This window comes from Gracilinanus agilis, chromosome 4 (assembly GCF_016433145.1).
Source record: "Gracilinanus agilis isolate LMUSP501 chromosome 4, AgileGrace, whole genome shotgun sequence".
In the NCBI taxonomy this organism is placed as follows: Eukaryota; Metazoa; Chordata; class Mammalia; order Didelphimorphia; family Didelphidae; genus Gracilinanus; species Gracilinanus agilis.
Window position 1 is genome coordinate 394,879,669 of NC_058133.1, and position 26,230 is coordinate 394,905,898.

The following is a 26,230-nucleotide window of genomic DNA, read 5'->3' on the forward strand; positions in this document are numbered from 1 at the left end:
AAGTGATTTACCAAAGGTCTAAAGGTAGTTAAGCATTAGAAGCAGGATATGAACTTGGGTTCTTTGACTTCAGAGCCCTTGAACTTTTCATTATAACCTTCTACCTCCTCATACTGAGTTTTTTTCTCCCGTTATTGTCGCTCAATCATGTCTGACACTTCATGACCATATTTGGGTTTTCTTGCCAAAGACAGTGGAGTAATTTGCTATCTCCTTCTCTAGTTCATTTTACAGATGAGGAAATTGAGGCAAACAGGGTTAAGTGACTTACTCAGGTTCACACAACTAGTAAGTGTCTGAGGCCATTTTGAACTCAAAAATTTGAGTCTTCCTGACTTCTGGCTTGGCATTCTATCCACTATGCCACCTAGCTAACTTTACAGAGAAGAAAACTGAGACCCAGATAAATTAAGTGAGAAGGGAGATAATTGTCAATTGCTCAGCATTGTGCCTGGCACCTAATTGGTGCTTAATAAATGTTTGTCTAGTTTTTAGTTCTCTCTCCAACCAACACACACACACACACACACACACACACACACACACACACATGCATGCACGCACGCACGCACGTACACACACATATCTTGTTCTAGGTTACACAGATAGGAAATAAGCTATGATTTGAAGCCAGGTCCAGCGAATCCAAACTGAGTGCTCTTTCTAAGAAACCTATACTTCCACTTATTTCTTGCCATCAGCTAGTATGTAATTAAAGATTTAAATCTAAAAATCAACTGAAATAAAATATAACTTAATAAGTTAAAAGTGATTAAAAATACCATGTAATGCATCCTAATTTTTTTTGGAGGGGAGATCATCTCTACAACTGCTCACTTGCTCACTATCCAGCTGATTATATTAAGTTATTTTTCTTGGCAGTCTGCTGTATGTAGCAAATGATCTAAGTTACACTCTATTAATGTCTTCTCTCTTTAAAAGCTTTGATAATTTAAAAAATCATGTTCCCAGATTCGCCAGGAGAATCAGATTTATATCTTGCTAATAAAAAGTGTACTCAAAGGGGGGTTTTGTTCTATCAGTTTTACTGAGTGTTGGTAAGATTTAAAATGTCTGATGCTGAGGTAAGGAACTATAGAGATAGAGAAGGAAGAAACTGTAAACTTTTAAAATCTTAAATTTGCTAGCATTGAACAGATTAATGTTACACATGAAATATTCTCCCTACCCCCATGCTGCGGATAAAGATCACTCTGATCTGGAAGATGAAATAAAGAGCATGAATCAAAATCTGAAAGTAATATTATATACTTACATATACTATAGTATAATAATATAAATGAGAGTAATATTATGAATTGTTATATTAATATTTATATCACAATACTAGATACTGTATTTAATATTACTTTCAGTTTTTGATTTATTCTCGCTTCATATATAATCTATACACATATGTATGTAGATTATATACACTTATTCACATATGCATGTGTGTATGTTTATTCTAATAGAAGTGCAGCTAGGTGGCACAGTGTACAGGGCACTGGGATTACCTTCCTGAGTTCGAATCTGGCCTCAGACACTTACTAGCCGTATGACTCTGGGCAAGTCAGCCCTGTTTGCCTCAGTTTCCTCATTTGTAAAATAAGCTTGAAAAGGAAATGCCAAACCACTCTAGTATCTTTGCCAAGAAAACCCTAAATGAGGTCATAGCATCAGACACAGCTGAAAAATGACTGAACAATTCTAATAAAATGTGGTAATACAGTGTGGAAGAATTTGTTCAAGGCTCTTCTGTTTGTTTTGTTAATAAAACCTAGGAGTATGTGGTTTTAAAAAAAGACACACAAACTATTCAGCTCTGCATCACTATATTTATCACAAGGAGAGTATAAAGTTTTATTGCAGTACACATGCCACTAAAGTCCTAACACTTTATAGTAGCCTCTAGGGTAACCCAAAGGGGTCTTAGAAGCTACAGCAAAAGCTCTCATTGATTCTACCAAGGTGCATTTGAGTATGATTCTGGTGATGTAATAGCAGGCCTGTGGTGCAAGAGCTAACTTAACAAAGTTACAGAAGGCTTGTTCTAGATACCCACTCCAGGTTGATTTTCTTTTTTCTTTAAATTAACTTAATTTAAATTAATTTAACTGTGAGCATATTTTGGCTAAACTGACTTTTAACATGAGTGACAATCTACTACCACATAGGTTTTCTTCTATTTCCAACTACTATTAATAATTGATTATAGACTACAAATTCTCCTCTATTTATTTCTCACCTGTTCATTCTGCTTTTGGAGACTATGTCTTCCCTCCTGCCTCCTATGACTAAGTTAGAGATGGCTCCTCCTTTCTACTGCATTGCCTCATCTCAGGAAAACTTCCCTCCCGTCCCCAGCCTGATACTTTCCTCCTTGAATTTGTGAGTCATTTCCTTTTTTTGAATTAAAGCCAGACAGAGTTATTTGTGTGGTGGGATAGAGAATGAGAGCCACAGGGAGTAAACAAAACTATGAAAAAGGCAACTGCAATAATAAAAATGGGAAGTGATTAATGCATGAGTAAGAAGCTCAGCAGAGGGGCAGGGCTAAGGAAAAGAACCTTTTGGTAGCTTTAAAAGTGGTTAGAGTTGGCCCAAGAGATTAAAGGATTTTCAGAAAAGAAATGAGAGCAACAAAGATGACTATAGGTTTTGACCTCAGAAGCAAAGGCCTGGGCAAGTCACTGGAGTAGAGAACGAGGAGAGCTATTTTTTTCTTAGGGAGCTCATTGATGGTTTGTTCAATTTCTTTTTCTAAGATGGGGTTATTTAAGTATTCTATTTCCTCTTCTGTAATCTGAGCAATTTGTATTTTTGTAAATATTCATCCATTCCACTTAGATGATCAGTTTTATTGGCATATAATTGGGCAAAATAGCTTATACTGATTGCTTTAATTTCATCTTCATTGGCAGTACATTCACTCTTTTAGTTTTTGATAGAGGTAATTTGGTTTTCTTCTTTTTTAATAAAACTAATTAATGATTATCTATTTGATTGGTCTTTTCATAATACCAGTTTCAAGTTTTATTTATTGAGAGGACGTCTTTACATGGAAGTAGAAAATTCTTTTTAAAGGAACATTTTACAAAAAAAGGTGCCAAATGCAAAATATATGTTAGCTCATGGACATCACTTAGAAAAGTGGTAGTATTTTTATTGTCAATCTTTTCTTACAAATACTTTCACCCTAAAAGAAAAAAGCAAAATAAGACATACCAGTGAAAGTTTCAGTACATGGATTTATGCCAGCAAGCCTCTTCGATGTGCCAAAATCAGAGATCTTGAGAACGCCACTATATGTGTTGATCAACACATTGTCACCCTACAGAACAGGGAATTTTTATCCAACATTAGGTTAGAGATGAAAAGATACCATATAATACTGTGAAAGTGGGGGCTTGGGTTGATAAGTCAGATGTAGTCAGACACTTGAACTTTCTGAAAAAAAAAAAACTTTTAGAGATAAAAGATAGTAATAGGTAGAGTACTAGACTTGCATTTAGGAAGATGTAAGACCAAATCCTGCCTCTGATACATACTAGCTGAATGACTGTGGACAAATGGCTTAACCTCTCCATGCCTGAATTGCTCTCTATAAATATGGATAAGAATACTTGTAGTACCTACTTCATAGGATTATTATGAGGACCAAATAATATGATGTATGTAAAGGGTGATACAAGCTTTAAAGTGGTATGAAAAGGTCAGTTATTGTTGCCAAACATTAGATAAAACAGTTAATCAATATAATAACTGATATATAATAGCATGATTATTTCTTCAATCTTTTTATATTGCTGAATTCCTTTTTTATTTCTGGATACCATCTGAGAGAAAAGGTTATTTTCCCTATTATTTTGAATTTTCTAATATCATGTTTAAGACAGTTCTTCATACTTTAAGACCTCTGATTGATGCAATCTGAGCAAAGCAATAATAAGCCACAAATCCAGAAGACTGGTGATTAAACAGGCTGTTCATCTATCTTCTTCAAGAGAAGTGATGGATTTTAAAAGCTGACTGAGTCAGACTTTTTTTGGATGTGGGCAATGTGGGAATTTGTTTTGCTGGATTACATATATTTGTTATGAGGATTTTAAAAATTGTTCAGTAGGGGACATAATGAGGAGAGATAATAAATGCTCACAAAAAAACAGATGGAAAAGAAAAAAGAACATTCTTTACTAAAGTTCTCTCCTAATATCTCACTGGGGTGTGGAGACGGATCTGATTTCTCAAAGTCTATGCCATTGAAACATAAGCTATAGCATTTCTGACCCAATGGGAAATGCTTGATAATAAGGCTTCATTTGGGTCATCCAAGGACTAGTCCAGTATAGTTCAGGGAGATACCTTCAGATTTGTTACAGGCTGACAAAATACTCCAGGTATTGTGGGGTAGTATTCTGAAACTACAGATACTGAAATACCAAATTATTATATTTTATATATTTATATATTCAACTTTGCAATTTAAAGTTGACCACAAAAAAAGCATCACAAAATCCCTTTTTAACCATAAAGTTATCCATGCAGTTTGTGGAAAAGAAAAACAGAATCTTACCTTTATATCCCGGTGTACAATCTGATTATCATGAAGATATTTTAATCCTTCGAGAATTTGCTTTGTATAAAAGCCAATAGTTTGCTCATTATCTTTTAAGGGACCCCATTTTGACCGAAGAAGAGCAGAAAGGCTTCCTGGAATGTGTTAGTGGAGAAAAAAATTCATGAGTAAAAATATTCAAAAAGTTGCTTTCAGAGCTCAATAAGAATTCAAGAAAGAGACATTGAGTCTAAATAGCTAGCTAGATTTCTGAGTCATCTGGAAAATGAATGAGGGAATGAATGAATGAAAAAAAAACATTTAGTAAGTACTATGTATTAAACACTAGGGATACAAATAATAAATTGAGATAAGTTTCTCTCATGGAGCCCCTAGTTTAACTGGGGGAGATAACATGTATAGTAGAACAACACATATTTTCAGAGAGATGTTAATTAAACCCAGATAAGATTAGCAAAAGAGGAGGTGTAGAGAAAAAAGAGAAGGTGGTAGGATAATCTCAGAAGACACACATATCTATAAAATTTAGATGGATGATGATCAAGTGAAAAAACTGTCAAAGAAAAGAATAGAATTAGAAAAGTATTAAGGAAAGCAAGAGAGGGAAATATTCAGAAAGAGATATTCAATGATGGCAAAAGCATGCCGAGGGGCCAAGGAAGATGAAGTCTGAGCAAAAACCACTGGGCTTAGAAGTTAAGCCATTGTTAGTAACCTTTAGAGAAATGTTTCATTGTGGTAAGGTCAGAAGGCAGATTGTATGTAGAGTATGAGGTGTATGTATGTGTTTCTGTGTGTCCGAGGATGTGTGCAGTGTAAAAATAAATGTAAATGAATTGATCATAAACTGATTTTAGATAATCTGCTTGTCATGCTAACAAAGTATCTTCAGTTTATATCAGTGAAGTGAAGCTCATAAGTGAACTTCTCTTCAGGGCCAGGCACAAGGATGCTAAGGAGACTCTTGTTATAAAAATAAAATATTTATTGAATTTATAAGAATAAAAAGGATTTCTAATTCTAAGGGATTCTAACTCCACCCAAATAAAACTTCCTGGTTCTGCAAGGAACTGCTTCTCCTGTTTCCACAGGCTACACTGATCCTTCCTGATCTGACTAGCCCAAATTTAACCCAAATTTTTACTATTCTAAATAAACTAACACTATTATCCTTATCATTCTTAATTTTGCCTCCAAGTTATAAAAGTAATAAAGACTAGCTGGCTGAGTCTCAGCAAGAGCCAAGTTAGGACTCTGAACCTCAGCAGACTCAGAGTCCAAACCAAAGACCAGATTTCTCTTTGGTCTTCTCAGAGTTAGAACAATCTATAGAAACAGTAACAGTCAGTCACTAGTGTTTCCTAAGTTGGAAAAAGAAAACACTTAGCTCCTTCAGGTCTTTCCCTCCTTTCCTTCTACCTCAGACAGTGAGAGAGAAGCAAAGATGTTACCTCCTCCAAGCCCTCAGAGAGAGTCTCTGTGAGGGACTCTGCCAACTGCTGGAGTCCAACTGCCACCCTGTCGAGAGTAACTGTCACAGAAAAACTGTTAGACTTGAATCTGACATTCTGTCTCAGCTGTTTGAAACGCCAATTCTTTCTAAAGCCAGCTTCTCTACTTCTTATCTCTAAACGAATAAAACAAGACTTATTTTCTAATATCATCCTTAGAAGTTGAGCCATTGTTGGTAACCTTTAGAGAAATGTTTCACTGTGGTAACTTCAGAAGGCAGATTGTACAGGAAACAATGGAATGAAGTGTACCAACTACAGAGTCTGGCTTTGGCAAGAACGGCCAACTTTTCCTCAGATATTGAAGCAAAGGAGTAAAGGAGAGAAAATTTGGAGGTCCAACAATGCTGCCATTTTACAGATGAGGAAAATAAAACTGGTGGTGTTGGGAGGCTGTTATCTGAGTGCCTTTGCCTGGAGAATATGGGGAGGTGCAAACCAAATGCTCCTGAGAATAACACACTTAATTCGGTCTAACTAAAGTATACATGTTGATGTCTCCTTAAACAAGGAGGCTTCTTTGGTTTCCCAGGTAATCAGCTTCCTTAGCTTGCATGCTCTACATCTTCTTTCTGCCTAATTTGCCAACAGAGATAGTTGGAGAGAAATAAAGTATAGAGAAAGAAGAGATAGAGGTTCAGGATAGTCTTGGAGGACACACATAAGTATGAAAGGTAGATAGATGATGATCAAATGAAGAAGTCAAAGGTAAGAGCAGAATCAGAAGAAAAGCATCAGGGAAGCCAACCCCTAGTTGGGAAGGAGGGTGAGTTTGTTGCTTTTTGTTGACTGTTTATCTGGAAGATTCTAGAACAAGCCTGAGAAAGTACAAAAGCCTTTGGTTCAAGGGGAATAGACAACTCAGTTGCTTCCTTATATCTTAAGTGACACTTTTGCTGTACTTCATGGTACCCTGACCTGGCTAGAATCCACATGATTAGATTTTAAGTCTTGGTCCCCAGACTAGGGGGCTAGACAGAGGAGGGAAGGGGAGTCACAGGTTAGGAATCTATAAAAGATCTGTTTTTGCACCCAGGCATTTGTAATTGCCATGAGGGAAAGAAATAAACAACTGCTTATCTTTAGGGGTGGGGTGGGGTGGTCATTTTTATCCCATTTATATAAACTGAAGCCTAGAGAAGTGCCCTGTATTTAGGTACCTAGCTCCTTTAGGAAAGAGACTGACCTGGAGCCCAAAAGATTACAATAATAAATATATGGACCAAGGGATACTGATGAATGGAGAATAATTCAGAAGAGAGGTTTCTGAATGACAGGGGTTTGAGGGAAGGTCAAGGAGAGGCAGTAGGATGCAAGATGTTTGCAGACTCCTTCTTCAGATCAATACTAGAGGGAGGCAGGGAAGGAGGCCTAGCCAAGTATTATAGAAGGAAGCAAGGGATACAGTATCAACTGAAGGTGGCCAAGTTTTCTTCATACAATCTTTTTAGAGCATCAGTCTTGCTTCTGGGGGGGGGATATATGCCTCTATTACGACAAATTCTGGTGATCCTTCATTGTTTGTTTGTAACCTTATTCGTTGTATGCTGTTCAAAGAAGCTTTTTTGTGAATTGAATTTCTTTTCAACTAAAGAAGACCCAGTTGTTTCTAAAATCAAGGTCAACAAGCAATATGAGTAAACAGCAGAAGATATGTGATCATTTGAGATGACCATAACTGAAGTAAATTCTTAATTAATAACAGAGCAAGGTTCAAGATGATACAGTGGAAAGGAAGGGCAGAGAAGAAAAGCAGTGATTTTTTTCCCCTACAGGAATTTTAAAAAACGCTCTTAATTTGTGATGTCAATCATATTTTAAATGATTTATAATCAAATAGAAAGTTTAACAACTTATTTTATACCATTTTAAATCATCACTTTAATTGTTCATTTTTCCCTTTAAAAATCTAATCTAGCTATAAAATCAGTCTATAATTTTTCTGAAATGGCTACATGGTTCTAAAAACTTTTCATCAAAACATATGATATCACTTATCACATATACATATATATGTATAAATGTATGTGATCTGGGGTTTAGGCTTTAAAAGATTGCTCTATAGCAAAAATGAATAATATGGAAATAAGTATCAAGTGATAACAATTGTATAATCCAGTGGAATTGCTTGTTGGCTGTGGGAGGGGAGAGAGAACAAGGGAGGGAAAGAAAATGAATCATGTCAACATGGAAAAATTTTAAAAATAAAAATAAAAACTTTTTATTACTATCATCCTTCAAGGCTATAAAACAAAGAAAAGAAAAAGTTCTTACCTCCTGGAACCTGTTCCATGAAAATTTTAATGAAGCCATTCTCACTGAATGAGCCCAGATACTGGACAATATTTTTGTGTTTCAGGTGCTTATGCAATGCTATTTCCTCATGTAAAGGCTGGGAATATCTGAAAGTAATCAAAATACAGATAAACTCAACAACAAAAAAAAAGAGAATACCTTTCGTTAACTATGGATTTTGAATGCTGACTAAATCTGTTAATCAGAGAGCTAAATCCCAATATGCTCAAATGAAACCACTATGCCTCATAAGACAGGGGCCATGGGGAAATAGGAGGAATCACAAAGTAGTCATGTTCGTACTGACACTTCAAGTTCCAGAACACTCTGGGTAGGAGTAAGCAACGTAGGTATATAAACACATGTATGCACACATGCACACACACAAACACACATACCTCTATTCTTTCACTGGAGTGCTGCCTCACATGGCATGCAAGTGATTCTGGAGTCTCTGTGTTTAGTGCCAGTGGAATCCAAGCAATATGGCAAGCCCTACTAAGCTGGAAAGGCTTTCATCATGAACCTAGTAGTGGATTGTGGATTTATTTGAGAACCTGATTGATCAAGTTTGCAAAGACTTATCACCAGAATTGACCACCAGGTTATGACTCATATTTTTGTTGTTATTGTTTACAACAACTTCAGAAGACTGTCTACTTCTAATGTGGAAGGGCTAAAATCTGCATGAGGAAAGGAGAGCCTGCACCAATGAAATCATGGATCTTTTGAATCCTGAAGAACTGAATCCTGAATCATTTGGGTATGGGAGGTCTCTACATCACTGCTGAATCAAATTCAACAGCAAAGCAAGCCAGCTGTACTTCTGAAACAAGGGATATGGAAGCATCATTATAATGACTCCCAGGAAGCTGAGGTATTGAACATCCCAGGGAGGATTGTAAAGCTCTCAGGCAGATTGTGTTGCTGAAAAGAGAGTGATGAAGACAGAAGAATATTCCAATCATCCAGAAGGAATGATGAGTCTAAAAGCCTAAGAAATATATATTTTTTCTTGCTGTATGGAGGAGGCTATCTAGAGGTATGAAACTATTAAAGTCCAATTCACTGTTTAAAAAAACCCAACTCAATAAACTTCACAATTGTTGTTTAGATCAAAGTAGAGAAAATCATCAATTGTCCAAAAATACATCTGCATTTAAATTTGGTGGAATTGTCATGTAACAGGTCTATTAAAAGTTGTAAATAATAAACGTCTCTAAAAGACTAACCATAAATATCTACTAATCAGTCAGGGAATAATATTGTTTTCACTGTCCAGTCACATGTCCTCCTAAGTTTTATTCTTGATTTTCTGGTTTGGCTAACAAAGCCAAAGCTGCTAGCAGATTATTATAACCCCAATATCTGCTTAAAATAACTTGTTTTGCAAATGTTAACAGTATTGTCTTGAGAGCAACTATTAACTCCACTTGAGAACTTCTACTCATCAGCTATTTTGGTAATAATGATAATGGGGTAGCTAGGTGGTACAATGGATAGGGCACTGGGCTTGAAATCAGGAAGATTCAATTACCTAAATTCAAATCTAGTCTCAGACATTTATTAGCTTTGTGATACTTGGGTAAGTCACTTAACCCTGTTTGCCTCAGTTTCTCATCTGTCAAATGAGCTAGAGAAGGAAATGGCAAAGCACTCCAGAACATTTTCCAAGAAAACCTCGAAATGGGATCACAAAGAATTGGACACAAATGAACAGCAATGTTAATGATAATAATTTATAATAATAATATAACATATAACTATATATAATAATATAATATAATAATAATAAATGATTTGCCTAGGCTCAAATAACTAGTGTCTGATGATGAATTCGAACTCAAGTCATCCCAACTCCAAATGTAGTGTCCTATCTGCTGTGCCACCCAGCTATCTCTTCTGGAAATGTCAGCACAATTTTTTATGTTTTTCTATACTTACCTTTTAAATCCATGCTATGCAGCTGGAAATGTTGAATGCTACTATAATTCTCCCACTATATTCTGACATCAAGGACAAGAGAGGTCGGAAGAGCATGATGCATCATTAATAACTAAAGTAATGACCCTCAACTATCATGCTACATTTAAAACTGAATGCTACAGATGCTGAATAACAATGCTATTTTATATTTATATTTCTACAGTGCTTATCTCCATGGAAACACTTAACTGGGTTAACTTTACCGAATATAACCTCTCAGATATAGCTCAATAGCAAGTATGGCGCCCATTCTCCAAAGATGTTGAGTAGGAGATGGAGTGAATGGATGGATGCAGCAAGTGCACAGGACACTGCCAATATTATTAATTCCAAGTCCTCTAAATGTGATAAAAAGACAAAGCTCTTCCTCACCACACAAGAACATCCTTTAAAGCCAGAAGAGATTCCTTTCTGTAGAAATCTCCCAAGAAATACTCAAAATAGTCTTCGAACCTGGAATCCTCTCTTTTAAACCTTTTGTATTTATAAGAACTAACAGATCATTTCTCTTCTTGCTGCCTAATCAGATGATGAGCTTCAAGTGACGAATAATTGTCTGATCTTATGGACATAGAGTTTTTGTTTTTTTAAAAAACCTTTTAAAAGTAAAGAAACTGGAAGATTATAAATATTAACATTATTGCCAGAAAAGAATGTTAAGAATGTATGAATCTCAGAGTAAACAGGTGGTGGCTCAGTGAGGCAGAAGATAAGAGTTTAAAAATACACACACACACACACACACGCACACACATGCACACACGCACACACACACCACTGAATGAAAGACAGAATTGGGGTCTATTCTTGTCTAGAAATATTAGAAAACAGAATAAAATCAATTCTTCAATTAGCTGAGGGTAGTGCTACAGATAAAACAAATGGCAGGTAATACAGACTAGTCATTTTACATTTGGTTTTGGAATTAAGTTTAATCATTAATATTAATTATGATATAATGAATAATATATAATTATAATATCATTAACGATGTATAGTTATTATATGCAATTATAATAATTAAGAATATTTGTTGAGGACCTATTAAGTGCCAAGCACACAATGTGTCAGGAGCTAACTGGATGTCCATTTTGTGATAAATCCACTTTTTTAGTTAGTTTTTATTGAAGGTAATACTCAAAATAGTCTCGTCAAAGCACATATTCCAATGGTGTATGCTTAAGGAGGATACTGGGTATTACAAGGAAGTCAAGCAGGTATGAAATTGTGGTTTGGGATAATCTATGTTTATACAATGAAAACCAGAGAATAATAGTTCTCAAGGTCTCTCTGGTATGGGAAGAGAGCTCAGATGGAACCTATTTTCCTCAGCCATTTTTGCAAAGCCAATATCTTTCTGCATATATAATGCTATCCAACTACCCAGTCATTGTTTAATTACTGCATTATTCATAGCCAAAGCATTATATTTTCAAGCAATTACAACTCTCTTTTTTTAATGGCACACCAAACCCCTTTAGGGCACAGAGACATAAATACATTTCTGCACTATAATAGCAAGCTAATATGATAGTAAGTTTATAATCTCCTCAAATAAGGAAAAGAAAAGATTTCTTGTACCAAGACTTCAAGTGCTTAGTCTTAACAGTGAAGGCTTTGCATATAATGCCTTTCTAGCAGGGACTACTGGGAAGAATATTGTTAAAGATTGGGAGAAGGTACTGTTTTTGTCTATGTGCTCTATGCAAATGTGAATACGTACATATAACCAGGCGATAACACATCCTGGGAGCAGCATGATTTATAAAGTATTTCCCTCCAGTCCCTTTAAATATTATCTTCTAATTACTATCACTTTTATAGGTGTTTCAGGGGTTTTGTACATCTTTCCTCCACTCTCTCTGAAAATATATTGCATATGCTTAGCCTATGAGAATATATAACAAATGTGATGACAAATTTGCAGACATTTTTGGTCTGGGCTTGTTATTTCAATAGTATGGGGAACTCCCAATGAGGAAAACTTTACCAATTCAGGTTAGCAACTGTTCTGCAAATCATTGTCATAGAGTTGCCTGGGGCATTGTGGTTTGTCCATCCAACAAAAATGAATTGATGGGACTCCTGAATCTAGGTTTTCCTGACTCAGAAGCAACTAGCTTTCTATTCACTAAACTATACGGTCTTTCTTTATATAATCATTTCTTATTCAATTAAGAATTGTTTCACTGTCAAACCTACTAAAAACATTTTTTTTTACTTTACCAAGAATAAAGATGTTATTTCTTATTTAAAAGAAGTGGTAAATATGAAACAAACATCATGATGAAGAATAAAAAACAGTTTAAATAATCAGAAAATGTGGCAACTGTAAAAACTCACATTGATCCAAATAGAGGCTACATTTCTGTGGAAAATTAAGATTGAAATGGGGTATCTTCTGTAATATGATTTTCAGCATCCCTTTGAAAAAATATTTGATTTTAGGGCTGAAGTTCAAACTGGTTTCTCCCAGAGGCTGTGAGACTGGGTGGGGTCACCTTCCTTTTGTTTACATATTTTGAGAAGAAGTAAAAATTGACAGGGTGGAGACAAGCTCTTAGTTTTATCTGTAAACAAGGACTCTCAGATAATGAAGTCAGTCAACTTTGTCATGTTAGGTCACATGACAAAGGAGAAGAGAACCTCCTGAGTCTGGAAGACCTGCCTCTTGTCCTGATTGAAGTCTGAGTCCTCCAATCAGAGAGGCTTTGGAAAGGCCTCTTTCCTTCAGGAAATTGATGGAGGGGACAGGAAGTTGGCCCTATTCTTGGGAACTGAGGACTCCTAAGGGCATGAGGTCTCTCCCTCTCTCTGTTGCCTTTTTGCAGTTTAATAAATAAAAATTATAAAATTAAGAAGGTCTCCAGAGAATTTTAATCATCAAATGAGATTTATTTACAAGGAAAACTATAAATGTGTATACATAGAAAAATATTTCTACATGAAGCATAATTAGTGTGAAAGAATTTTTACATTTCAAATAAGTAATTGTTATATTAATTTTTGTTTGTCATTTTCATAGTTGTTTTCTATTTCTACATAATGTGCATACCTGATTTATACTCTCTCTTTCTCTCTCTCTCCCTCTCTCTCTCTCACACACATACAGACACACACATACAGGACATAGAAAACAGTTTAGAGGAAAGGTAAAAAAATGGTGGGGCTATATTTGGGTAGATACGGTACACCAAGGCAGTGAACATAAATAGCAGACTTTTTTAGAAAGACCTTCATTAAAGAATGCCCAGCAGTTTAACTTTTTTTTTTTTTTTGGCTAAAAATTCCATATACTTTAGAAAATAGAATTGATCAACTATAATTACTGTACCTGCTATCCCGCTCTGGAATTTCTTTAATAGCGATTCTGACTTGATTGCTCAGGTCACGTCCGGCATAAACTATACCATAAGTACCCTTCCCTAAAATGACTCTGTCACCATTTTCATCATATTCATAGTCATACTAAAAAAGAAAAAAGAAAAGATTTAGTGTTGGTTTCATTAAATATTTTAACATTACTTTTTAAAATAACTTTCTTTTCAGATTTGCTTTGCAAAATAGCATTAACAGGGGCAGCTGGGTAGCTCAGTGGATTGAGAGCCAGGCCTAGAGATGGGAGGTCCTAGGTTCAAATCCGGCCTCAGACACTTCCCAGCTGTGTGACCCTGGGCAAGTCACTTGACCCCCATTGCCCACCCTTACCAATCTTCCACCTAGGAGCCAATATACAGAAGTTAAGGGTTTAAGATAAAAAAAAAATAGCATTAACAAAAGAAGCTTAAAATCAGAGAGAATGTTACAAGGCCAATTCCAAAGACAATATCCATGGAAGCTAGTAATCAAATAATGACCATCACAATAGCATGTACACGTACATCCTTACATACATATATGTGTTTATGTGTATATTGTTGTTAAAGTTATTTTTCAGTTGTGTCTGACTTCATATCTCCACTTGGAGTATTCTTGGCAAAGGTACTGAAGCAGTTTGCCACTTCCTACTCCAGCTCATTTGACAGATGAGGAACCTGAGGCAAAAAGGGTAAAGTGACTTGTCTTGGGTCACATAACTATTAAGTGTAGAACTCAGGTCGTCTTCCTGATTTCAGGCCACACACACACACACACACCTACCTGTCACACCAACCTATGCTCATTGATATGAATACTACCAAAGAAAAGTTATATTTTAATAGAAGAGAAAAATGTGAATTAGAGAAATACATTGTATTTCTTGACAAAAGACAATTCAAGCCATTCACAAGTCTAAAAACCTATGTAACTGATTTCCATCCCAGAGGCCCACTTTGACTCTCATTTAACAAACTCTTGTTATTATGAATCCTTTTCCTATCTTTGATCTTTCAGGACTCTCACTCTCAAAGTACATTCTGCCAGGACAATCTGTACTTAAAAACTCTCACAGAAAAGTTTTGCATGATTGAAGAATTCCAAAAAACAGATTTAGAAAAAGAAAAGATTGGAAAATGTTTTCAAATGGAAACTTTTATCAGCAAAGAAAATCGAAACACAATTTGCTCTTCTTCTTATTTGGACATATAATGCATAATTCCATCCAGTTAGCAAGGGAATTGGGAGCACAGTGTTCAGAACATGTATTTCTAGCAATGTTTTGAGAATGTAGTTACTCTTAGGATAGATAGTGATCATTCTTACTCTTCTAAGTATGTCAACAGATTATTTGCCTCTATGTTTTCACTATCTAAAAGGAATTATGAAGAAACAAATCTGTAGGATCTAGAAATTAAGGCATAGTCTCTTGGGCAAATGTATGCCTACCCCATATCTATTAAAACTGAAAATACACTTGGATTCAGATGCATTAATTTAAAAGGGAATGAAACTGGCCAACGTGATCCTCCATGAGGTTCAGGACAGCAGCATATGATATGGAAGAAACAAGTATGCTCTTCTCAAGGGAAATGTGGAGAACAGTAAATGAGCTGAGACCAAGGAAGAAGCACAACTCTCTTAAAAGGAGTCTTAGCAGCTTAAATTATGAGGAAGGAACTTGCTAGTAGAGAGTATATGACTTTCTAGGCCAGTAAAAGAAATCATGGGCCTCTCTGTAAATATCAAAAAGTGATTATGGTATGTTAGAAACAACAGAAGATAGCCTAGGTAATATGACAGCAAAGGAAAGCAATAAATATTGGAGGGGATGTGGCAAAATTGGGACATTTATGCACTGCTAGTGGAGTTGTGAATTGATCCAACCATTCTGGATGGCAATTTCGAACTATGCCCACAGGGCTTTAAAAGAATGCCTGCCCTTTGATCCAGCCATAGCACTGCTGGGTTTATATCCCAAAGAGATAATAAGGAAAAATGTATGTACAAAAAATGTTTATAGCTGTGCTTTTTGTGGAGGCAAAAAATTGGAAAATGAGGGGATGTCCTTTGATTGGGGAATGGCTGAACAGATTGTGGTATCTGTTGGTGATGGAATACTATTGTGCTCAAAGGAATAAAGAACTGGAGGAATTCCATGTGAACTGGAAAGACTTCCAGGAATTGATGCAGAGCGAAAGGAGCAGAGCCAGAAGAACACTGTACACAGAAGCTGATACACTGTGGTACAATCGAATGTTATAGCCTTTTCTGCTAGCAGCAATGCAATGATCCAGGACAATCCAGAGGAATTTATGAGAAAGAACACTATCCACATCCAGAGAAAGAATTGTGGGAGTAGAAACACAGAAGAAAAACATATCATTGATCTCATGGGTTGATGGGGTTATGATTGGGGAAGCAGACTTTAAATGATCACCCTAATGCAAATGTTAATAATATGGAAATAGAGCTTGATCAATGACATATGTAAAACTAATGAAATTGCTCATTGGCTATGGGAGGGGGTAGGAGGAGAGGAGGGAAAGAACATGAATCATGGAACCATGGAAAAATACTTTAAATTAATTAATTAAATAAATGAACTTTTAAAAATATCATGTAAACTACTGGGCAAAATAAATATCACCTGCAACCAAAACAAATTAACTTAATCATTATTAATAAAACTATTAATGTAACAAAAAAGGAAGATAGCCTAGGGATTTCCCCAGACCAACTACATATAAATATATTCTATCAGTGTGTACACAGAAACACACATTTCCCAGACATGCAACTGTGAGCTACTTGAAAGCAAGGACTGTCTTTTTTCTCTTTTTGGATCCTCCAAGGTTAGCTTAGTGCCTGGCACAAAAAAGGTACTTAATAAATGTTGATTGGTTGATTCTACTCAGGCTCCTAAAGTTGTTAATTTTGTGGCCCTAATATTTCATAATGGCTAGCAATGCTCCTCCCATATTTTCCAGCAAACAGCCCCAGTTGTCATTACATGCAGTGTATTCTGCTTGTTGTCAACCCTCTTGGGGTGTGGGAAGAGCTTACTTCTGGGACATCGACTGGAAGGTCTTGCCTTATGCCTCAAAGCAAGAATAAAAAGGCTCTTTCTGGCTGCTAACCCATGTGGATGGTTTGGTGAATGTCCTTCTGGAAATACATGATGACATACACATATTTATATTTATGTGTGTGTGTGTGTGTCTCTCTCTCTCTTTTCTCTCTCTCTCTCTCTCAGCCTTGCTCTGAGAACTGGGCCCCCTTATACTTTTAAATGTATATATACACAACCTCCCCCTTTTATAGTCTTAAATTTTCATATAACATTTATTTTCAAATATGATTGTCCTACTCTTCCACTTCCCATGGTGAACCTTCCCACGTGTATATTGAAATACACACATATAGGTACATATTCACAGAATTATATGTGCATGTATATGGGAATATATATCTCTGTACACACATATACATAGGGGTGTGTGTGTGTGTGTGTGTGTGTGTGTGTGAAGGTTCACTGGATGCAGTGGGAAAGCCATATTTAGAAATGACTGGCATACAAAAAATAAAGGTATCCAAAAAAGGGACACCTTGGTTGACCACACTAGTTCAAAGTACACTTCCTTCCTCATCCCTACCCCTCACATAAAAGTGGACAAGGAATGAGTGAAGGACATACAGGCTCCAAATAAGGGACTATAATTTAGTTTTCCTCAAGAACCCAAGAATAACAAAGGAATATTTCTATTAGAGAAACCTACTTAATCTAAACATGAGTTAACAATAATTATTATAGGACAACAGGTAACTGACTCTTTTGTTTCTGTTTGTTACTATCTTTTCATGTTATTCCCAAAAAATCTTTATTATAAAGAATGAGTAAAAAGAGAATGACAAAGAAGCTGTCTTGGCTGAAAAGGGTGAAGGGAAATTGGAAAATAATAACAAAAACATGGTGAGAGGCATTAGAGCTAACAAAGAGAAAAATGAGAAGAGAGGTTAAAAAGTAAGTGGCGATAGAAGGAATAAAAGATGGGACATGAACAAATTTTGTTTGTATGGCCATAAGTTAGAAAATAATGTGGCGACTATGTCTTGTCTGTGATTACATAATGCAACAAAACCATGTTTATTTGCTTTCTCAATAAGTACTTTTTTATACAATCGAACATAATGGACTTCTCTACTAGCAGCAATGCAATGATCCAGGACAATTCTGAGGGACTTATGAGAAAGAACACTATTCACATCCAGAGAAAGGACTGTGGGAGCAGAAACACAGAAGAAAAACATGATTGATCACATGGTTTGATGGGGATATGATTGGGGATGTTGACTTTAAATGATCACTCTTACAAATAGTAATAATATGGAAATAGGTTTCGAACAATGATACATGTAAAACCCAAGGGAATTGCTCATTGGCTCTGGGAGTGGGGAAGGAGGAGGGGAGGGAAAGAATATGAATCATGTAACCATGGGGAAATACTCTAAATTAATTAATTAGATAAACGATTTTTTAAAAAGTACTTTTTTAGTTTGGGAATTGGGGCTAATGCCTCAGTACAGTATCTGGCACTTGATAGGCAATATATAAATTGTTATCATTATTACTACTACTACTACTAGTAATAGTTGTGTTAGTAGTAGTAGTGGTAGTTTTTTTGTTTTTGGTAGTAATATTATTAGCAATGTTGTTTTTGGTAGTAGCGGCGGTGGTAGTAGTGGTAAAAGCAGTTGTAGTGTTTTTGTTGTTGATAGTAATAGTGTTATTGTTGCTGATGGTGAGTAGTAAGTATTGATGGAAAGACCAGCAAGGAAAAGGATGAGTGATTTGTCAAAAAGCAAAAGAACAGCATTAATGAAGCTTTCTGCTTAATCGTTCTGTGCCAAGAAGTCCACGGTAAAAGCAGAAGGCAGGTGCAGTAGATAAGAAAGAACCTCGGCTTTGCGATCCTAGGACTTGGCTACCAATCCTGCCTCTAATGCTTATTGCCTGTGACCTCAGGAAAAACCAAACCAAGCTGAGGAACACAGATCTAATCCAAATTCTTCATTTTCAAAATAGGAGTCTAGATAAGTCCAGGAAGGTTGGATGACTTGTCTGAAGCCACCTGGTAATACTTCTCAAATACATTTTTATGCTTTTGTTTTGCCCAGGCTTACAAGCCTTTCAGAGATCGAAGAATGTCAAAGAATGAGACATGTAGAGGATACAGAGAAGGTACCTAATACTTCGTCACCAGTGGAATAATAACAATAGCTAGAACTTATATAACACTTTAAAGTTTGTAAAATGCTTTATAAATATAACAACAATAATAATAGCTAACACTTATATAGTCTTTACTAAATGCTAGGCATTGTGCTGAGTGCATTTTATAATTTATAATTTTTCATCTCATTTAATCCTCCAAACAACTTAGGAAGGTAGGTGCTATTATTATCTCTATTTTACAGATGAGCAAACTGAGATGAGCAGAGGTCAAGTGAGTTGCCCAGGGTCACATAGGTAGTAAGTGTTCAAAGCTGGATTTGAACTTGGGTTCTTACTCAGGGTCAAACAGCTAATACAGTTTGAGGCTGTATTTGAACTCAGGTTTTTTTGTTTGTTTTTTTTTTCCTTCTGACTACAGGACAAGTGCTCTATCCACTGTACCACCTGGCTGCTTTAAGAGCTTCATCCCAGGTCTTGACATGAAGGCCAGCCCTTTATCCATTAATATAAATTACTAGAAAAGAAAAAAATCTTGCAAATGTCATAGACAAATGGAAAAAATCCCTTCCTTCTAGTCCCTTACCCTGAGCAGCAAATTCTGCTGAGAAATGTGCACATTGGTAGAAGGCTATATACAATCCTCCTCAATAGACTTTCTGTGAGCTTCCCTAGCTGGCTTCCAGCCAAATGTATGCCCAGTGGGAGGGGAAGTGATGTATAAAAAAGAAAGAGATTATCCCTTTCCTACATAGCAAAGAGAAATAACAGTCTCTCTTGTTGGTCATACCCAGGGGAGAGGCTCCGACCTGGAGGGGCTGTTTGTCTTCTAGATACAGTGAGAAGACAGGAAGAAACTTCTCTTTCCATGTAATAAAAGTTGGGGGTAGGTGCTGGTGGGGGAAGAGCTGTTTCATGCACATAAATAAGGGAACTAAGAAAAATCACCAATACCTTACGTTCTTACAGGATAAAAAGGCATAAAGACAAAACTTCTGCCTGGCAGGAGTAGGGAAGGAGAGAGAAGACCACTTATCTACCTTACAGAGATCACTAGTTGTCACAGAGCTGAAGAGGAGCCCAATAGATGCTATTCAACTAATAGCATCTGGGATTCTGATGGGCTAACAAATGCTCTTTATTTACAAAAGGCAAATATTGATTTTAGGTTCAAGTGACAGTGGGAAATTTGCATTGTGACTTGAATGTGCTCTGAGATATTTCACAGAGGAGACACTTAGCATTCTGGAAGAAGGAAGAATAGGATAGATGGAGGGAAAGGAGATAATAGAAGGATGGTGATAGAAATCTAAAGGATATCAACTAGAGAAGACCATTATAACCTATGTAGACTCCCAGATGACAGGATGACATCTCCTCATAGAAGATTAGGCAAATCATAATTGCAATGTGACTAGGCACATAGCAAGGGCTTAATAGATGCCCTTTGTCTGTTTATTATTCATTTTGAAGTCAAATTATCTTTTATTTCTCATTGAATAGGAAAATAAAAGGACTCTTTCACAATATTCCTCAAAGCAGAGGTAGAAAAAAATGGGTCTTCCCTGAAGAGAATGTTTAAAAGGGTTATGATTAGTCAGTATGGTAGCAGGACCAAATGATGGGCAAAGTGTTTACAAAGCTCAGATGCAATTTTCAGCTTTAGGTATGAAACAGATGTTTTAAAGGGCATTTATAGAAATGGGACACCAGGGAGGGTTGTGGTTGCTAGGTGAATAGGGTGTCTGGGAAAAACAAATTTTAGTGAAATTATTTGCTTTGAAGAAGAACACGTTTGTGGGTAGCCCAAGTTTTTGGTTTTAGGGGTGTACATATACATACACACATATCTACACACACAGGTGTGTGTGTGTGTGTGTGTGTGTGTGTGTGTGTATGTATATGTATGTATGTTTTTCAGTCGGGACTCATGTGTTACAAGGAAGCATAATCCTTTCTTGGTGGAAAAAGTCTTCTGTACCTGCCCTAATCAGGATCTACCAGAAAGGAGGAAACACAATGCCATGTGACATTTGGAAGATTAGACAGTAGAACCTGGCATAGAACTCACTCTTGGGGCTAATTCCACTTATATAATACCTTAGAGAATCTCCTGAAAAGAAGCCTTAAACTATTACAGATCCACTTAATCAGGCCTTATGAAGAAATGGGAGGGCTAAACTCTTAGATCTTAAGTTGTTTTCCAGATTTGACATCATCACTTCATCCATAAGGAGAAAATGAATGACAGAAGTTAATTTTATTATTATATTTATTTTATTAATTAAAATGAGAATTAAAAGGGAACAGAACCTACTATTGATAACCATGCTAAGAACTGTATTATTTGAATATTGAAACCATATTGATCAAGCTCAATTATGTAGATGTGAAATATGATCCTGTTTTAACAGGGGGAATTAATGAACTGAGTAGAAAGGGTCATGCTTATACCTGTTATATGGTAAAATAAATTCCTGGGTTAAAAAATAACACTGATCCCTAAGAAGTTGAAAATAAGCTTCTTGAACACAGGAGCCTTTTTTTTTTGGTAATGAGTTATTGTATCTGAGCACGGAGTTTTGTATATAGTAGGTAACTAACTGATCATTAAAAAAAATTGAAATGAATTTAAAGGCAACTAGGTGGCACTAGTCTAACCATTCTAGAGAACAACTTGGAGCTATGCTCAAAGGGCTACAACACTGTGCAAACCTTTGACACAGAAATACCACTACTAAGTCTGTATCCCAGAGATCAAAGAAAAGGGAAAAAAGACTTATTTGTGCAAAAATTTTTATAGCAGCTCTTTTTGTGTTGGCAAAAAATTAGAAATTGAAGGGATGCTCATCACTTGGAAAAGGGCTGAACAAGATGTGGTATGTGATTGTGATGGAATGATTATATGATTGTGCTACAATAAGTGAAAAGTAGGATGATTTCATTAAAATATGAAAAGACTTACATGAACTGATGCAGAGTGACATGAGCATAACCAGGAGAACACTGTACACAGTAACACCAATAATGTAAGGTTGAGCAATTGTGAAAGATTTTGCTAATTCATTTCAAGACAATGCCAAAGGACACAGGATGGAAAATGCTATCTACCTCTAAAGGGAGAACTGATGAACTCTGAATGCAAATTGAAGCATACTTTATGTTTTTTTGTCTTTTTTTGTCTGTGTTTTCTTATCCAATATAATGAATATGAAAATTTTAAAAATTTTTGGAGGAAAAACTACTGGATTTGGAGTAAACAAGATCTGAATTCAAGTCTGCCCTGAATACTTGCTTTGACCCTGGGCAAGTCACTTGACCTCTGCCTCAGTTTCCTTATCTGTAAAGTGGGGGATAGTATCTTCTTCCTCCCAGGCTTGTTATGAAGTTCAAATAAGATTATATTTGTAAAGTGCCTTGCAAATATTAACGGTCCTCCTGAACTTGAGGACGATAAGGTATCAGAAGTATCCTTTTGTATTGATTCTTACTATAAAGTGATGTGTTTTACTGCTTCACTGAAAACTAAATATTAAAAGCAAAAAGAAATATAGACCTTGACCTGTTCTTTCCAATAAAAAAATTTTACAAGTTGCAAAGAAAGTAGAGATAAGCTTTAAAATGTGTATTTTATAGAACTGCTTCAGTATTTCATCTTTGCTTACTGTTGACTATAGCCTAGGAGACTGAATGAAAACCAAAGACATACTTCCTGACCAACTGGCCTTTCTACACTTTTATTTTATTTTATTTTTTTATCATGGCACCTAGAAGGCTGGTCACCAATGCCCAAAACACTGGGACTTATTATACTATCTCCAACAGAGCTTTGTCATCACGGGACTTTATGATTTTCAAATAAAAAGTAGTGGAAAGGAAATCTCTGAAGTCATTCTTTATGTTTGTCATGTGAAGAGTGAAAGATGTGAACACTGTCTTTGATGTGGCATTCACACATTTAAATACTACTTCCACTTTTAAACATGTGATATTGAAAATAATGCTTAAAGGTCAAGGATGAAGCCTGGACCTGTGATTTCTCTGGTATAAGAAATGTCCAGATGAGGAAATCCCCTCCATGAATACGAGTTAGCACTTTCTCTGCAATTACAGATTTAGAGTTGGCTAGAATAATGAGAGATTGACATGTCAAAGTCAGAATTTGAATGCTTGTTATTGTTATTTAGATATTTTAGTTGTGTCACACTCTCCATGACACTATCTGGGTTTTCTTGGTTGGGATATTGGAGTGTTTTGCCATTTCCTTCTCCAGTTCATTTTTCAGATGAAGAAACTGAGGCAAAAAGGGTTAAGTGACTTGACCAGGATGACACAGCTAGTATCTGAGGCCAGATTTGAATTGAGGAAGATGAGCCTTCCTGACTCCAGTATGGCACTCTGTCCATTATACCACCTAAATGCTCCTTGTTTATGAGAATGGTTCTTTATTTTTATCTACCACTCTATGCTCCCCCTCATAATGTTAATTTTTTTTAAACCCTTGTACTTCGGTGTATTGTCTCATAGGTGGAAGAGTGGTAAGGGTGGGCAATGGGGGTCAAGTGACTTGCCCAGGGTCACACATCTGGGAAGTAGCTGAGGCCGGGTTTGAACCTAGGACCTCCTGTCTCTGGGCCTGACTCTCACTCCACTGAGCTACCCAGCTGCCCCCATAATGTTAATTTTAATGAATATAATATAAAGTTAGAATGTTAAAAATATTCTAGAGAGCCAAATTATAAAAGTGGTGGTTACTAGAATGGAAACCATTATTTGGATGGATCCACAATCTCATTGGTATAGGAAAATTTTTCACTATAACAGAATGTAAATCTCATTCCTCTCTCCTCCACTTTCTCATGCTGGTATTCTTGTTCATGGCTTCCTATAAATCTTCCATAGGTGATGTGATACAATGTGCGAGAGTCCTGTGGTTCAATTCAACAAGCATTTATTAAAAGCCTATTATGTATCAGGTGGAGGCAGCTAGGTGGCTCAGTGAATAGAGCACTGAGCCTGGAGTCTGAAAGACCGGAGTTCAAATCTGACCTCAGACACTTATATGAACCTGGGCAAGACATTTCACCCTTTTCGCCTTTGTCTACTGGAGGAGGAATTGGCAAATCACTCCAGTATCTTTGCCAAGAAAACTCTACAGACAGTATTGGCTTGCTATGGTCCACAGCACTTCCTGCACTAGAAAATGCATCATTTGCCAAAAAGATATATGTATAAATAAATTTATGTGTTACTTATTTCTATCTATAAGTTCTTTCTATGTTTTCTTGGTTCTGCTAATTTCACTCTTCATAATTTCATGTAGGTTTTTCCATGGTTTAAAGAAATTAAACTGTTCATTGTTTTTTACTATGTAGGAGTATTCCATCACAACCATATGCCACAACTTGTTTAGCCATTCCCAATTAATGAGTACCCCTTCAATTTCCAGTTCTTTGCCACCACAAAGGAAGCTGCTATAAAATTTTAATTAGCATGATTAGAGGACACAGCCATCAAGGGAAAACAATAACCTTCTGGAAGATGAGGAAGTGGCTGTTCTTCCTTCCTATATTGTATAGGTATCAATATGGTGCTTAGGTTATCCACTTGTTATAGGAACATCCCATCTTTTTTTCTGGTCATAATGCCTTTTACACCCTTTCTCTTAAGCCATCATTAGTAATCTATTATATTCTATATACACTGATTATAAGTGCCAACTATGTGCCAGGCACTATGTTAAGTGCTTTACAAATATCTCATTAATGCATATATAACCCAGATCAAATGTCATCTCTGACAGGGGTGGTGAGGGAAGGGAGACAATTTATATCTTATAATTTCAGAATACATATGTTGAAAATTGTTATTACATGTAATCGGGAAAATAAAATATCTTTGAATAAAAGAAATGCAATCAGTTAAAAAAAACTAAATATTATTTTGTTCTTGAACCAACAGTGTAAGATAGGTACTATTATTATCCCTATTTTACAGAGGAGGAAACCAAGGCACAGAAGTATAAAGTAACTAGCCAGGGACACATAGCCAATCAGTATATGAGATGGAATTTAAACTCTGGTCTTCCTGACTCCAGTTCTAGCACTCTTAGCCACTGAGTCATCTAGCTATATGCTCATAGGCCAATCATAATCTCACAGGGCCTCAGTTTTCTCTATAAAATACTAATATTGCTACAGTGTCATTTGTTAAGTGAATATATAGTAATGCTTCATAACTTCACAGAGTCCTTGTAAGGAAAGTCTTATTTTAACTACAAAATACTTTCTAAACAAGTTTTATTAACTGTTAGAAAAATCACAGTTACACTTATTGTATGAGATGGGGCTGTCCAAACCTCTTTGAAATCAGAAAGTCTTAGGAGAGGAACTAGATTTTCCATTAAAGTAGAGGAATACAGTGGCCCAGAGCCTGAGGAAGCTTCATATCCTTACCATCCCTACCATCTTCAGAGGTGCCTCTGTCACTTACTTTCTCTCCACCAGGTGCTGAAGAAGCAGAATCTAAATATGGAGGTTCTACAGCCAGAACCAATAAGAAAAGATCACTAGAGAAATGCTAGCAGATCTGTTTTGTTTCATGTACATTTGTTGCCTTCATTCCAGTTTTATCTACAAATTCTTTCTCTCTGGTTTGGATTAGTTCATGCCAAGTTCTTTGCATACTCACTTTTATCACTGTCTACTTTGAGAGCAAGATACTGACTGTAATTGTCTACTGTCTTCATCCAATGTAATTTGCAAATGAGACTGTATTACAAATTGAGAGCTATGTGTTCCATGTCTCTTCACTTGGTAAGAAGGGTGGAGCATTTACTGGATAATATAGTATTTTAGGAGACAGCTAGGTGGCTCAGTTGATTGAGAACCAGGCCTGGGGATGGGAGTTCTTGGGTTCAAAGCTGGCCTCAGACATTTCTTAGCTGTGTGATCTTGGGTCACTTAACTCCCATTTGCCTAGTTCTTACTGCTTGTACAGTATTGATTCTAAGATGGAAGGTAAGGGTTTTAAAAAAAAAACAAAAACAACAAACTATTCATCTTATGGGTCCATTTATTGATTGGGATTAGACATTAGCTTTGTAAATTTTTAATAGTTCTTTATGTACTTTTTATATCAAGTTTTTGACTGCACTATAATAATCTTCTCAGGGTTCTACTAGTTTATAATAATACTTCACGAGCATTACAAGTGTCCCATGGAATGATATTTCATGTCTTGGAACACACAATGAAACCAGCTCTGTCA

At 36.1% G+C, this 26,230-nt stretch overlaps 1 protein-coding gene across 1 annotated transcript in view; it reads right to left on the bottom strand.

Moving 5' to 3' along the window:
- The window catches only part of MAP3K5 (mitogen-activated protein kinase kinase kinase 5), a 301,627-nt gene that overhangs the window by 58,612 nt on the left and 216,785 nt on the right, over nt 1-26,230 (bottom strand). Inside the window, exons 15-18 of the mRNA XM_044677087.1 lie at nt 13,706-13,839; nt 8,365-8,492; nt 4,577-4,713; nt 3,229-3,334 (exon numbers count right to left, since the gene is read on the bottom strand). Coding sequence (XP_044533022.1) covers nt 3,229-3,334; nt 4,577-4,713; nt 8,365-8,492; nt 13,706-13,839 — 505 coding nt within the window. The remainder of the gene's footprint in view (nt 1-3,228; nt 3,335-4,576; nt 4,714-8,364; nt 8,493-13,705; nt 13,840-26,230) is intronic.